General features: G+C 37.6%; 1 protein-coding gene across 1 annotated transcript; it reads left to right on the top strand.

Annotated features, from left to right (window-relative positions):
- Positions 1 to 728: 728 nt before the first annotated feature.
- Positions 729 to 6,045, top strand: LOC129352537 (uncharacterized). Its single transcript, XM_055021579.1, has 11 exons — positions 729 to 967; positions 1,690 to 1,778; positions 2,001 to 2,150; positions 2,464 to 2,609; positions 2,950 to 3,086; positions 3,195 to 3,288; positions 3,577 to 3,694; positions 3,811 to 4,034; positions 4,139 to 4,310; positions 4,484 to 4,611; positions 4,829 to 6,045. The coding sequence occupies exons 2-11, from the start codon at positions 1,691 to 1,693 to the stop codon at positions 5,144 to 5,146; spliced, it is 1,575 nt and encodes a 524-aa protein (XP_054877554.1). The 5' UTR covers positions 729 to 967; position 1,690; the 3' UTR covers positions 5,147 to 6,045.
- Positions 6,046 to 12,433: the final 6,388 nt, after the last annotated feature.

Raw genomic sequence — 12,433 nt, 5'->3', positions numbered from 1 at the left:
TTCCAATTAGAAGTCTGTTGCTCATTAAATGTATCTTATTAATTGACCATAGATACACACACATGCATATATATTTATATTTTTATATACATATTACACGTGTTGGTGTGAATTGCTGAATCGTGAAGTGAAATGAAACTTCATGCAGTATAAGTGTAATAATGTTAATTGTCCCTTCAGTGCCTTTAATTATATGAAAAATAAGCTTGTTTATTTTTCTTCCTAAGGTTTATCACTTTTTGTTTGTTATGTGAAAAGATTTTGTTATTTATATGTTGCGAAAGAGAGAAGTCCCTTCATGTTCCAAAAGATGAGATGAAGTGATAAGCTCAAATTATTACCATAACTTCTCACAGGACACACTGTCTGCTGAAAAATCACCATTCTGACTCCCAGTATCGCCATGTTTTACTTAGCATTACCATCAAGATTAGACGGGGCATATCAAGGGAGAGGCTGGAGTTTGAGCTTCCAGTCTATCCAATCTAAAACATAAAGCTTGCCAAGTTTGCCCGCAGTCTGAGAACTGCCAAATCTCTCACATCCTACAAGCAAATGATTCATCTCAGCCTTTCAACAGCAGAAAATATGGAAACGGGATGTGTTTTCTGCAGCCAGACAGAGAATCAAAGGATCTTCCCACTCATATTTTAACTTCTTTTATGGATTAGTGCACAGAGTGCACTATTGATCTGTGTACAGCAACTAAACCGTCTTTTCTTACACAGGAAAAATAGGAGAGTAAATTTTTCGGAGTTAACATTATTTTCCTCTGAAAGAGTCAAGTTTATACATTAGAGAGTGAAATCATTTCAATTGGTCAATAGAATCGGAGTAAAAAAATAGAGGAAATCATATCGGAGTAAAACAAGACCACGCCCACTGAAGTTCCTTAAGTTTCGTTTCTTCCACCATCTTGTTATCGCGCAGTGGAAACGGAGGCGAGGGACGGTTAGCTGTGTGCGAGGTAAGTCCCCAAATGGGTTGTAAATATATTTTACGTTGGGCTTTATGATTTTTTTAAATTATTAAGACTAATTATGATGACGTGATGCTGTATGGTTGTGGGGGAAGGAGGGGTGCAGCAAGGAATTAACAAGGTTGGCTAACTAGTTAGCATGTGTGCTTCAGCTAACTTAATTTAGCCATTTACAACAATGTAAGCAAAAAAAAAACACATCAGTGTTGTACAATGCTGCGTCCATTATTCTATTTTCTCAAGTAAAGGCTGTCGCTATTTTTAAGCTGAGAGACGGAGTTGAAAAGAGGCGGGAGCTGTACACATGCTAGCTCTGCTAGCATATGTGGAGTCTGTATTCCGCCCAGAAAATGGCGCGAGAGGACTATGCTAGTAACGTTTCTTGAACGTAGAGCAACGATAAAAACAGAATTAAAGTTGTGCTTTGTATGCAATCTGTGTAAGTTGTCCGTAGAACATTTTTCATTTAATATTTTGTCCATAAATCCCGTTTACATCGAGTTGTATGGAGCTGATATGTTTTTTTCTTCCGTTTTAGTTGTGGTAATTGGCTAAATTCAAGTAAAGAGCCTTGCCCATTATAGATAGTTGTTAGCCACCCAGTGCTTCTTCCTCATGATGATTTCAACCTTTTACCTTAATTTTTTATTCACTTTGATGTTTAAGTATGTTCTTTGATTATAGAAAAAAATTATTTTCTTATCATGAAGGATGCAAGCTGTGCGTGTGAAATACAGAGATCGACAGAAATACGTCTGTTTTGAAGGCCAACTGACTTACTGTTCGTTTTTGGAATGTGGTGAGTGCTAACAAACAAGTTTCCAACATTTTCATATATTGTATTCCTCAAAAACATTTTGAGGAATACAAACCGTTTTTGAGGAAATGCACCCATTATGGTATAAAGCACCTATTCAATTTATAATTTTGTTTTACTTAATTTTACTTTTTATGTCCCATTTTAATTGCCATTTACACATGTTTCAAAATATAATAAATAAATAATTTTCTATGTTCACAGCTGCCAAAAAGTTCTGCATCCCAACCTTGGAATTAAAAGTCTTTGATGATTCAAAGACTGAAGTGGATGAGGAAGTTTTTGAGCTCCTTTTGAAAGGTCCGAACCTTGGTGTGCTAGAGATTTGTGAAGCACAAGATCTCGATCCAGAAGGTAAGTTGTTTTGAGGTGTGATTTATTTATTTTTGTGAACTATTTTTTTGGTCATTCTTACGGGTTTGACTGGATAATAGGGATAGAAATTGCTTTCTAGAGCAGTACAGACAATTTCACCTATTTCTGGTGTTTCAGTGATTAATTACAATGAACACTGAAAAATAATGCATGAGTTAGCTGTGTTTTGTCATACTGTTTTGTGTGAGAATAGCTCATCAGGTTACTTGATAGTGTAATTATGTGGTTTGAGAAACCATTTTCTCAATTTTAGTGTGTTGACTACTGTTTACACTACCAACAAAATGTTTAGGTAATCCTATGGATCAGCTAAATTGTGCAGCAAGCAGCTCCTTTACGAGTTCCAGTGGAGAAACTGAAGTGGACTCAGATGACACCATTATATTGCAACATAGTCCTGCAACAAGACAGAGAGCTAAAGACACCTCTCTTGCCCACGTAAGCTATGCAGATTACTGTGCGGCAGACTTCCGTAGAGTTTTTGCAAATTTGAATATATTTATAAATTACTCTCTTAAAACACTGTCTTCTTTCCTTCAGCATATCTTTGCACATTTAATCTAGATCCTTACCATAGAAGGCTCTGGTCTTCACCAAAAATTTAAAGTCTTGAAGTTATTTGTGCTTTTTAAAGATAACTTACTATTCTACTAATAACTATTATATCTCTTCTTATACTATCTCTTTTGTTAAATAAAATAGGATTTGTAATTGTCTTGTGTATGTTGTTTTTGTTATGTATTGATATATATTTTGTTAAATTTTTGCCATCACTTAGATGATTGAAAATGTTTTAAAGAACAAACCAGGAGGAGACAGGATCATAAATGAATATGCACGGACTAAAAGCCTAACAGACAGCAGACGGCGTGACATGGTCAAGATACTGGTTGCGCAAATGACAAGTGAACATGGGTATGCTGAAATTATAATTTTTTTTCCATGGACCTCTGACAATTACCTTTATTGAAGGTGTTCTTTACACCTTTAACAATGCTCATAGTTTTTTCTGTGTCTCTCTAGGACAAGTCCTTCCAGACATGTAAAAGAAGACTATGCAAAGGGTATTATTACCTTGTTCCCTTACCTGGCTGATCCTAAGAGCAGATTTGGCTATGTAAGTTCAAAACAGAAGTTCAACCTCTTGGGTATGGTTTGAGTAGAACTGAAAATGTTTTTCTTTTGCATGCCCTGAATCTGTGCCACTTGTTTTTAACTTTCCAATTTTTAAACCTTTGTAGAGTACATTGTTCCAGTGTTGGCTACTGGTGCTTGAAGAATAAACATTGTGAAGAGATTTTATCTATGTAATTCAAACAATGTGATTTGTAATTCACAACTACTTGCATTCATTGTTGTCTTTACTTTGACAGCTTTAAAAACATTATCATTCACCTACTTTTAGGAGCATTATTACAATGCAGAAGATGGAAGTGGGTATCTGGCTTGGAGACTGAAGTTTGTCCAGAGGGAAGCTTCTAATGGACAAAAGAAGGTCCCCAGATTGTCACAAACCCAAACAGGTATATGTATTTATACTTGTACACATTTCATCCCGCAACCAAACTGCACAATAAGTTCCAAAGCCTTATTTATTAAATCCTAAGATGGAGTCTCACATTCATATCACTTTTTTTAGGGGGACCAACAACTGATAGGGACTGTCTGAGAGAAGAAGACTATCTTCTGACAGATAGCTTGTGTTCTGAGGCCATTGCGCTGATGAAGCACACCGCTGACGAAGGAACTGTTATGAGGAAGATGGAACAGACTTTCAACTATCGCCAGAAGATGATTTATGACCCAATGAAGTCATCTAGCATCTTTTTGGACTTCCCAAGATTCCTGGACATAGGAGGATTGGTACTTATCTTCACTTCAGTTTAACCAACAAAGTTTAAATTAAGGTGGATGTGAGAAAGTTTAACAAAATTATTTTTAAAACCTTCACTTCACCCATTCTCCAGGTTGAGCAAGATTTTACATTGATGTTTGGGGAAGCCATCTCTGCAAAGTTCCTGGAGAAGTGGCCCACTGTCTACAAGCAGAAAGTCCTCAAACAAAGCCGTGGTCTCACACAGTCTGATGACCTTGAGAACCTTCTTCACAATGCTGAAGGCACAACAGAAGTGGAAAATGGTAAGTTGCAATGACTTATAAAGAAAGTGTTTAACAGAATTTTATATGAATTGGTTCAATATAAGTACACCTCCTCCTGCTGTCAGTGTTTGGTAAGATTACTCTGGAAGTATTCACACGGTTGCAAATAAGAAGTTTTGGTAGCTTGTGTTTATTTTTACTTTTTCTTCTAGGATGGGACAGTGACATGTCATCCATTTTGATCCTAGTCCACCTCCTGCCACCGTCACCTCATGGGCGCAAGAGACCAGGAAAACTCTCAGCCAGACAAGCCAGTGAACATCTTGTGAAGTTTGTCAAGGTAAGGTTACAGAAAAGGGAACATTTATGTTTATCAAAATTCTCTATTCTTCCCCTTTTATATATATATTTATTTAATTGTTTATTAGTATTTCTTGTGAAGTTGGTCTTAATTTCATTTCAAGTGACATTTTAGGTCCTGAAAAGTAATTTGCCTTACTATTCGAACCCTGTTTTTGAAACCCAAGACTAATCATGTTTTATTCTGTTTTTGCCAGACAGGAACCAGCATCCAGGAGCACCTTGATGGCATCGCAGAAAGCCGTCAACCATACCTGCTTGCAGTAGGGACTCAGAGGAGCGTGATTCACAAGTACTTCATTGTGATTGACAAACATGCCATACCTTGTAAATCACAAGGTTCTCTTGCCTGTTTTGATGAGCTTTTTAAAGCTCACTTTGTGTTCGGCACTTCATATGATCATGATCTGGTCAATGTGTACAACTTTCTGCAGACCGCCATTTATGAGATAGATGTTGAGACAACCAAAGTGAATCCTAGGGTTGCAGAGTTGAGGGCTCGGATGCTGCGTTAAGTAGTTGTCAATTCTGATTGTTTCAATATCAAGTTGGAATGTTCTGTTTCATTTGTAAGAAGTACCAGACAAATGCTAATTCTCTGACCAAGCACTTAAAAGTTATCCACGGACTTTGCTCTGGTAAGACACTTCGTCTTAAATGTGGTCAGGGAGGTTGTGCTCAAGTTTATGGCACATTTTCTGGGTTCAGAAAGCATCTCAATAAAGCACATAATAAACACACTTCTAATCCTGGTGAAGGCCCATCTACAACTGAAGAGACATTTGAAAATCAAGATTTGCCCTCTATGAGTGCCACTTCTGATTCAGTCCTGCTTCAAAAATCGCTTGTGCATAGTTGCGCAACAACAGTTGCTGAACTTAAAGTAGCAGGTGTAAGTGAAAGAGCAATTAACTCTTTGGTCATTTCCCTGGAAGAAATAGTTAATGATATTCAAAATCAAGCAAAAGAATCTGTGAAAAACAGTCTTTCCTTACAAGAACCTGTCAAACATGACATTGAGTGCAAAATTGATCAATGTTTTGAGAAAATGGAAAATCCTTTCATGGCATTAAATTCTGAAAGTAAAAGAACTCGTTTTTTGGCAGAGAATTGGGGACGTGTAGACCCAGTAGAATATGTCCTTGGTTCCAGATTTGAGACACTGCGCAATCGAACCACAGGGGGCTATGATCAGGTTGTTGTTACAGATAAATTTGTTTACATCCCAATTTTGGAAACATTGAAGTTCATTTTCAGGCACCCTTATGTAGAGGAGATGATGGCCAAGTCAAATTCAAGTGAAACTCTTACAGACTTGTCTGATGGAGAACTTTTTAAGAGCCATACTCTGTTTTCAAAACAAAATCATGCCCTACAAATTCAACTTTTCTATGATGATTTCGAAACAGCTAATCCTTTGGGATCAAAAGGGGAATACATAAATTGGGAGCTATATATTTCACACTGCGAAATTTTTCTCCTAAGTACAATTCTGCGCTACACAATATTCACTTAGTCTCTCTGTTTCATGCACAGGACATTAAAACTTATGGCTTCTCTAAGATACTTGATCCGATTGTGGAGGATGTTAAAATCCTGGAGAGGGATGGAATTACTGTTCCTCTATATGATAAGCCAGTACGTGGCACTATTGTCCAAGTTACTGGTGACAACCTTGGTCTTCACTGTCTGTTTGGTTTTGTAGAGTCATTTAGTGCCAGATACTGTTGCCGCTTTTGTCTCATTGAGAAAGAGGACTTTCAGACAGAGTTTACAGAGGACTCACCCAAGATTGTTATGCGAACTCAGGCACTTCATGCTGAATATTGTCAGAAAATGGAGGCAAATCCCAGACTTCCATATGTTATGGGTGTTAAAAAGTCATGCATTCTAAATTCATTGCAGTACTTCAGAACATGTGAAAACTTCTCAGTTGATATTATGCATGATATCTTGGAAGGAGTGGCACAATATGAAATGAAGCTGATTTTATTGCATGTAATTGACCAGTACACACATTAAACGATGTAGACAGGAGAATAAGGAGCTTTAACTATGGGTACATGGAACAAACCAACAAACCACCTACAGTAAAGTTGTTAGAGGACTCAAATGACTTGGGTTAAATGCCATCCAGTCCTGGTGTCTACTGCGCAACCTTCCACTCATCTTTGGAGACTTAGTTTGTCCAGATGATCAGCACTGGTATTTGCTGCAGCTGTTGCTTCAAATAGTAAATATTGTTTTTTCACCAGTGTTATCAAAAGGTATTACTATTTTCTTAAAACACCTGATTGCCGAACATCACAGGTTATTCAAACATTTGTTTCCACAAAAGAAGCTGCTACCGCATCATCATTTCATGGTGCATTATCCTACATGTATTCTCAAAACAGGCCCAATTCTACATAGCTGGTGCATGCGATACGAAGCTAAACACAATTTCTTTAAAAAACAGTTGAAAAGTTTCAAAAATGTTACAAAAACCCTGGCATTGAAGCATCAAAGTCACATTGCTTTCAGTTGGCATACATTTGACCCCAAGAGACTGAACATTGGACCAGGTAAAATGGTGCCTTTAAATGCACTGGCTTGGGGTTGTGAGATAGCAGAGACTCTTCAGTTACCAATCAACACCAAGGTATTAAATGTTAAATGGGCCAAACATCATGGAAATGTATCGTGCAGGTTTAGTTGTTTGTAAAGAAGTGTTTTGTGAAATGCCAGTTTTCCATAAGATCTACAATGTTGTTGTGAAAGATGAGAGGTTACTGTTTGTTACATTTGCTCTGCAAACAGTGTGCCTGAATGAGCATTTCAGTGCTTTTCAAGTTTTGTGTACAAGAGACGGACCTCATGTTATTGATGTAGAAGAGCTTTACTGTTCCAGAGCTTTTGATTTACAGGTGTCATGCAGTCATGAAGATGCAAATGTTTATATTGTTCCATACTGTTTCCTGTGAACAATAAAAATGGCTGTTCAAATACTGATTATGGTCTGCATTGTACTCTTACAAACTCAGCTGTGTATTATAGCTGTAAAACAATTGCTTAGTGAGTGAAATAAAGTTAAATTCGGTACTATTTTAGAATTTAATTACATTTTTAACTGTGCAATATTAAATTAAATTAGGAGTAAAATTTTATAGTATTAAGAGCACAATTTATACTATATGGAATAAAATGTTATTCTGTTATGAGTAAAATTTCCTTTTTAGTTAGACTAAAATGTATCTCTGCTTATAATAGAATGCAATTCTCTTTAGAGTAAATTATATTCCACTTGGAGTTAAAATAAGATAGAGTATTTTCTGGTTTAAACAACTTGGAGTAAATTCTCTTGGCATTGATTAAAATTTTTGCACTAAATTGAGTTGATTTTAATCTGTAATTTCAACTCTTTCAGGAGAGTAAATTTTACTCTATTTAGACTGGGACCAAATGTTGTCTTTTTTAGAGTAAAATTTTTTTCAAATTGAGTAAATTTTACTCTGTAAATTTTACTGTGTAGCTGCAGTTGTGTTAATAAAACAAAACTCTTTTAATGAAGAAATGATTACCAATAAGCTAACACAGAAGCAATTTTTATAAAGTCAAGATGACATTGAATTAGTTAACTTTCTAAATATTCTGAGAAATAAAATCAAATAACTGGGAACAAACTTTTGGTCTCCACAAGGGAAGCTGGGAAAATCTGTCTAAAAGCACTACTTGGAATTAATATAAGAAGTTTAAGAATAACCAAACCAAACACAAAATAAGAAGCTTACAGAGGACAGCAGTCCTTTAGCCAATTCAATAATGTGTCCTTGCTGTTGTTTTAGACATTTCATTGATTTCCTTTCACTGAGAAATTGTCAGAATGCGACCATGCAGGAGCCTCTTTTCAACAATTTATTAAATATTCACTATGCATTTTTTCCAGTCTGTGCAAAGTTGATTTACCACATTTCCTCTCACGAAACATAAAACATGAAAGTTGTCAACAGTTAAAAGGATTGTGCTGTAGTCATTTCAAACGTAGCTGCAGTTTCCAAGGTTACGAACAACGTAGTATTGTTGTCTTTTAGGAAGCAGCAAATTGGGAATAGATCATAATTTATTTTTGATGAGGAGTAAAAAAAAGGAGAGGGCAATTTTGTAATAGGAAATATGTTGGTTCATTGAGGCTGGTGAAGGGGGTGGAGGGAAACAGAAAATATTGGGACATTGCGTCTGTGGACGCTGCATCATTTCTCAGTGAGACAATAAACATGAGGGTGGCATCTGCACACTCTGAGAGGAAGACAGAAATGTGCACTTCAGACGGGGAAAGAAAATTGAAAATCAGCACCAAAGCTTTGGACATCTGACTTCAGCAGATAAATCAAAGATTTATTCAGAGAGGTCAAAGCGTCAAAATGTGAACACAGAACTTGGATGATGGATCAGCACCCATTTGACAGCTGGATGTGATAAAAGCCCCAGGGCATGTTCAGCGATGTGTCCGTCTGCGTATTTGTTCATCAGAGAGGCAGGTGCCTGCAGAACTGAACCGCTTTGCTCGTCTTTGTCTGTGCTACACCAAGGCACAATGGACATTTGTGCTTTGTGAGGAGGATGCTGCATGAAGATGACTATTTAAAACAATAACACAAACCACATAGAACCTAAGCTTGATTGAGCAAGAGAGCCAGAAAAATAATCATCAATCAGCACCCCATGTTTTCTAAACCAATACCATGTACTGGCATTTTGGCAGCTTTCCTCACACCACCGCCAGAGACAAAAACAAAACAACAAAAAAAAAAAAAACTCTGCCACTGAATCTGCCACAAGGCGTGCTCCTCTCCTCCTACTTATTTACAGAGGCAGTTGTTTTTTAACAAAAAACACAGCGGCGGGTCACAGGTGCCACGGAAATGAACCATCTTCTTCCCTCTGTTGCAAACAAGTATGAGCATTTACGCTTCCATATCTGTGGATGCATTCGACGTGTGCCCAAATGAAGAACAGACTCCTCTTCACAGGTAGAGGTGACTGCTGACCCAGTTTGAAGTTGGTAATGTGTGCCAAGGTCACACACCCACAGCGTTTATTTGTTCACAAACAACCAGAAGGCATGTGTGCGCTGTGGTATGTGGTTTTGGTATTGTATTTCTGTTAACTTCAGAAAAGAGCAAAGGATGTTTTCTATAGCTGCATTCCTTCTCCAAAAGGCTTGAAAAGTATTTATAAGAGGTTGGCGATATGGCTGAAGGGCTTATGACAACAGAAGTGTTTTATATCAGTTGATATTGATAATTACATACGTGGCTTTTGTTTTAAATATCCTAAATACTGCCAAATTGGTGACGTGATCTGTGCTTTTTCATCCACAATTTGCTCATGAGCTTTTGCACTCATTTTTTTTTCTATCACTCCTGTTGTTTTCTATTTCAAACAATCATTTCCCATTTCCATTATCCAAATGGACACTAGGAAGTTTGATGAGCTAGTTGTTCACCTAGCACCATTTCAGGCAGCCACTGCTCAGCTGTTAGTGCTGCAGTGAGAGAGGCAGTCACGCTGCATGTCTCGGCAACCGGTTGCTCTGGCTTGACTTTCCACATTATGTCGCTAACAGTTTGAAGCGATTGCTGTTTCCTGTCGAACAGTTTCAAACAGTTTCTTGTGTGCATCACTGAGTACAGGCCCGTACACGCCCAGAAACGTACCTCTGTGGGAACGTTTCTGACAGACATTGAGACTGCTTCCAGTGTGCCAGGACCTCTGAGGACTGAAATTTGCCTGAGTCTCCTGGGGGTAACAAAACTTCTACTGCACATGTTTCTCATCAGACTGCTGCTAGGTAACCAAAGAGAGAGTGAGTTAGTTGATGCCACCTTTATTCATTTGACCTTGCTTAACCCAGGAGAGGTTGAAAGCTCTTCCTCTGCCTACATCCCCCAGAAGGCAGTGCAATTATGGATTAAATTTCATTTAAATCATCAACATTCTATCAGATGTACTTTATTGATATTGATCACTTGTCTATTACAAAGGTATTCATGACAAATACAGTGACTTTAGCAAAAGTATTCAGATTCCCAGAACTTTTTCAGCTTTTGACATGTAAAATCCACAAATTGCAGTATAATTTTATTGGCATTTTTAAAAATGACTGACATAAAGAAGAGTACAATAATGGAGGAAAAATCTCATAAATGTATCAAAATTATGAGGCAATAACAATTTGGAACTTGTTGCATGAGCATTTATGCTTCTGTATCTGTGGATGCATTCAGCTGCCAGATTTATAATTTTTGAACCATCTTTCTTGCAGTTGCAGCTGCAGGTTAAAGATATCTTTACCTGCTCTAAACATACCAAAACTGTAATGAATGCCCATTCCTCTTTGCTAAATATCTCTAGCTTTTTTCTGATTCTTTAGTTCTAGGACTTTCTAATATTCGATTGTGCCTCTGGTATGTTTTGAATCTAGCTTCATCATCCCCCTATATAATTTGACGAGCTTTCCCATGCTGCTGAACCAAAGCATATCCACATCAAGATGCTGCCACCACCACTTTTCATGGTGGGGTTGACGTGTTCAGGGTGTTGGTCTTCTACTGTGTTTTGCTTGCAATGAAAGTCTGACAAAACCTAACTCAAATATCAATCCAATCTAACTTTTTTTTTCTCAACAATTCAACAATCTTGCTGTTCTTTTATAGAGGCCACATTGGTGGAGTGTACAAATAATAGATATTCTGTCAACAGATTTACTTTTATTATTATTATTATAAAAAGCAAGAAAAAAAACAACTTTTAGAGCTTTTTATGCTCATAGCTGAAATTAATTCCTGCGTCTTGACTTGGTTTTGAAGTCTTAATCTCCCCTTCACAGCCCTGCTCTGTAATGTCGAGGATGTCATTTATAAATCTGACCTCATGAAAAGCCTTTGGAGTCTTTCAACAAAGAAAAGCATGACAACTATCTGTTTCCTTTTTGCATACTAAATTGCAAGGGAAGTGAGAGGAGAGAACTTTTGCTGCCTCAATACTGCTCTCTGCTGGAGAACAACCTTTCTTTTATGACACTGACCTATGGGTTGACACTGGACCAACATTGAGAGAAAAAGACAAATAAAAAATGAGACTTAGAGTTAGGTGTTGGTGTTTATTACATCATTTAACAGCTAAAGAAAAAGGATATAAAGCCTGTTCAGTCTTTATGTAAAAGGTTGTATGCTCTCTTTATTTTCTTCAACAGATCCTCCACCTTATGGCTCTCAGATTTACAGGCTTCCAGGCCAGTTTGAATAGCCGCAGGGTTGAAGGACATTTGGAGCAGTATCACTTTGTTCAGCTCCCATGCTTGCGTGTGTGAGCTCACACGTGCACCTTGTCAGGAGCTACATGCTTCCCGCTGAGCCCTCGGAGCTGACCACCCACCTCTTTTTAGCCCGGTTAAAGAACCAAAGGGAAATCATATTTCAGGATGATACTCTCTCTCTTCATCTGTGCCATGCTTATTACTGCATCCAAGAAAGATCAAAGCTACCTTAACTACCCTCAGAGCTCGCAGCCCACTGAAGATTCTTCACAGTGCTAGAATAACGAGGTGAAGACTGCCTCCACTTTTATCCTCACCTTACTTAGCAAGTGAGTCATATTTGTAAGAAAATCGTTTTCGCCAGAAGTGCCACACTCCCCTTATAAACACACCGAGGGAGACATGGAAGCATGGGACGATTCAAGCTGGCAAACACGCTCATCAACATTAACACTGTTTTACTTCCCACATGAGGTGAAACCATTTATTTCCCCGCTGTCGGCTA

The sequence above is a fragment of the Poeciliopsis prolifica genome, unplaced genomic scaffold (assembly GCF_027474105.1).
Source record: "Poeciliopsis prolifica strain line A6 unplaced genomic scaffold, Auburn_PproV2 SCAFFOLD077, whole genome shotgun sequence".
Taxonomy (NCBI): domain Eukaryota; kingdom Metazoa; phylum Chordata; class Actinopteri; order Cyprinodontiformes; family Poeciliidae; genus Poeciliopsis; species Poeciliopsis prolifica.
This window is presented reverse-complemented; position numbering and strand designations above follow the sequence as displayed.

Excerpts from the sequence above, each read along its gene's own strand:
- LOC129352537 (XM_055021579.1), top strand. The coding sequence starts at position 1,691 with ATGCAAGCTGTGCGTGTGAAATACAGAGATCGACAGAAATACGTCTGT. Across the intron at positions 1,779-2,000 it reads CTGTTCGTTTTTGGAATGTG|CTGCCAAAAAGTTCTGCATC; the intron begins GTGAGTGCTAAC and ends CTATGTTCACAG. Across the intron at positions 3,289-3,576 it reads CTAAGAGCAGATTTGGCTAT|GAGCATTATTACAATGCAGA; the intron begins GTAAGTTCAAAA and ends ACCTACTTTTAG.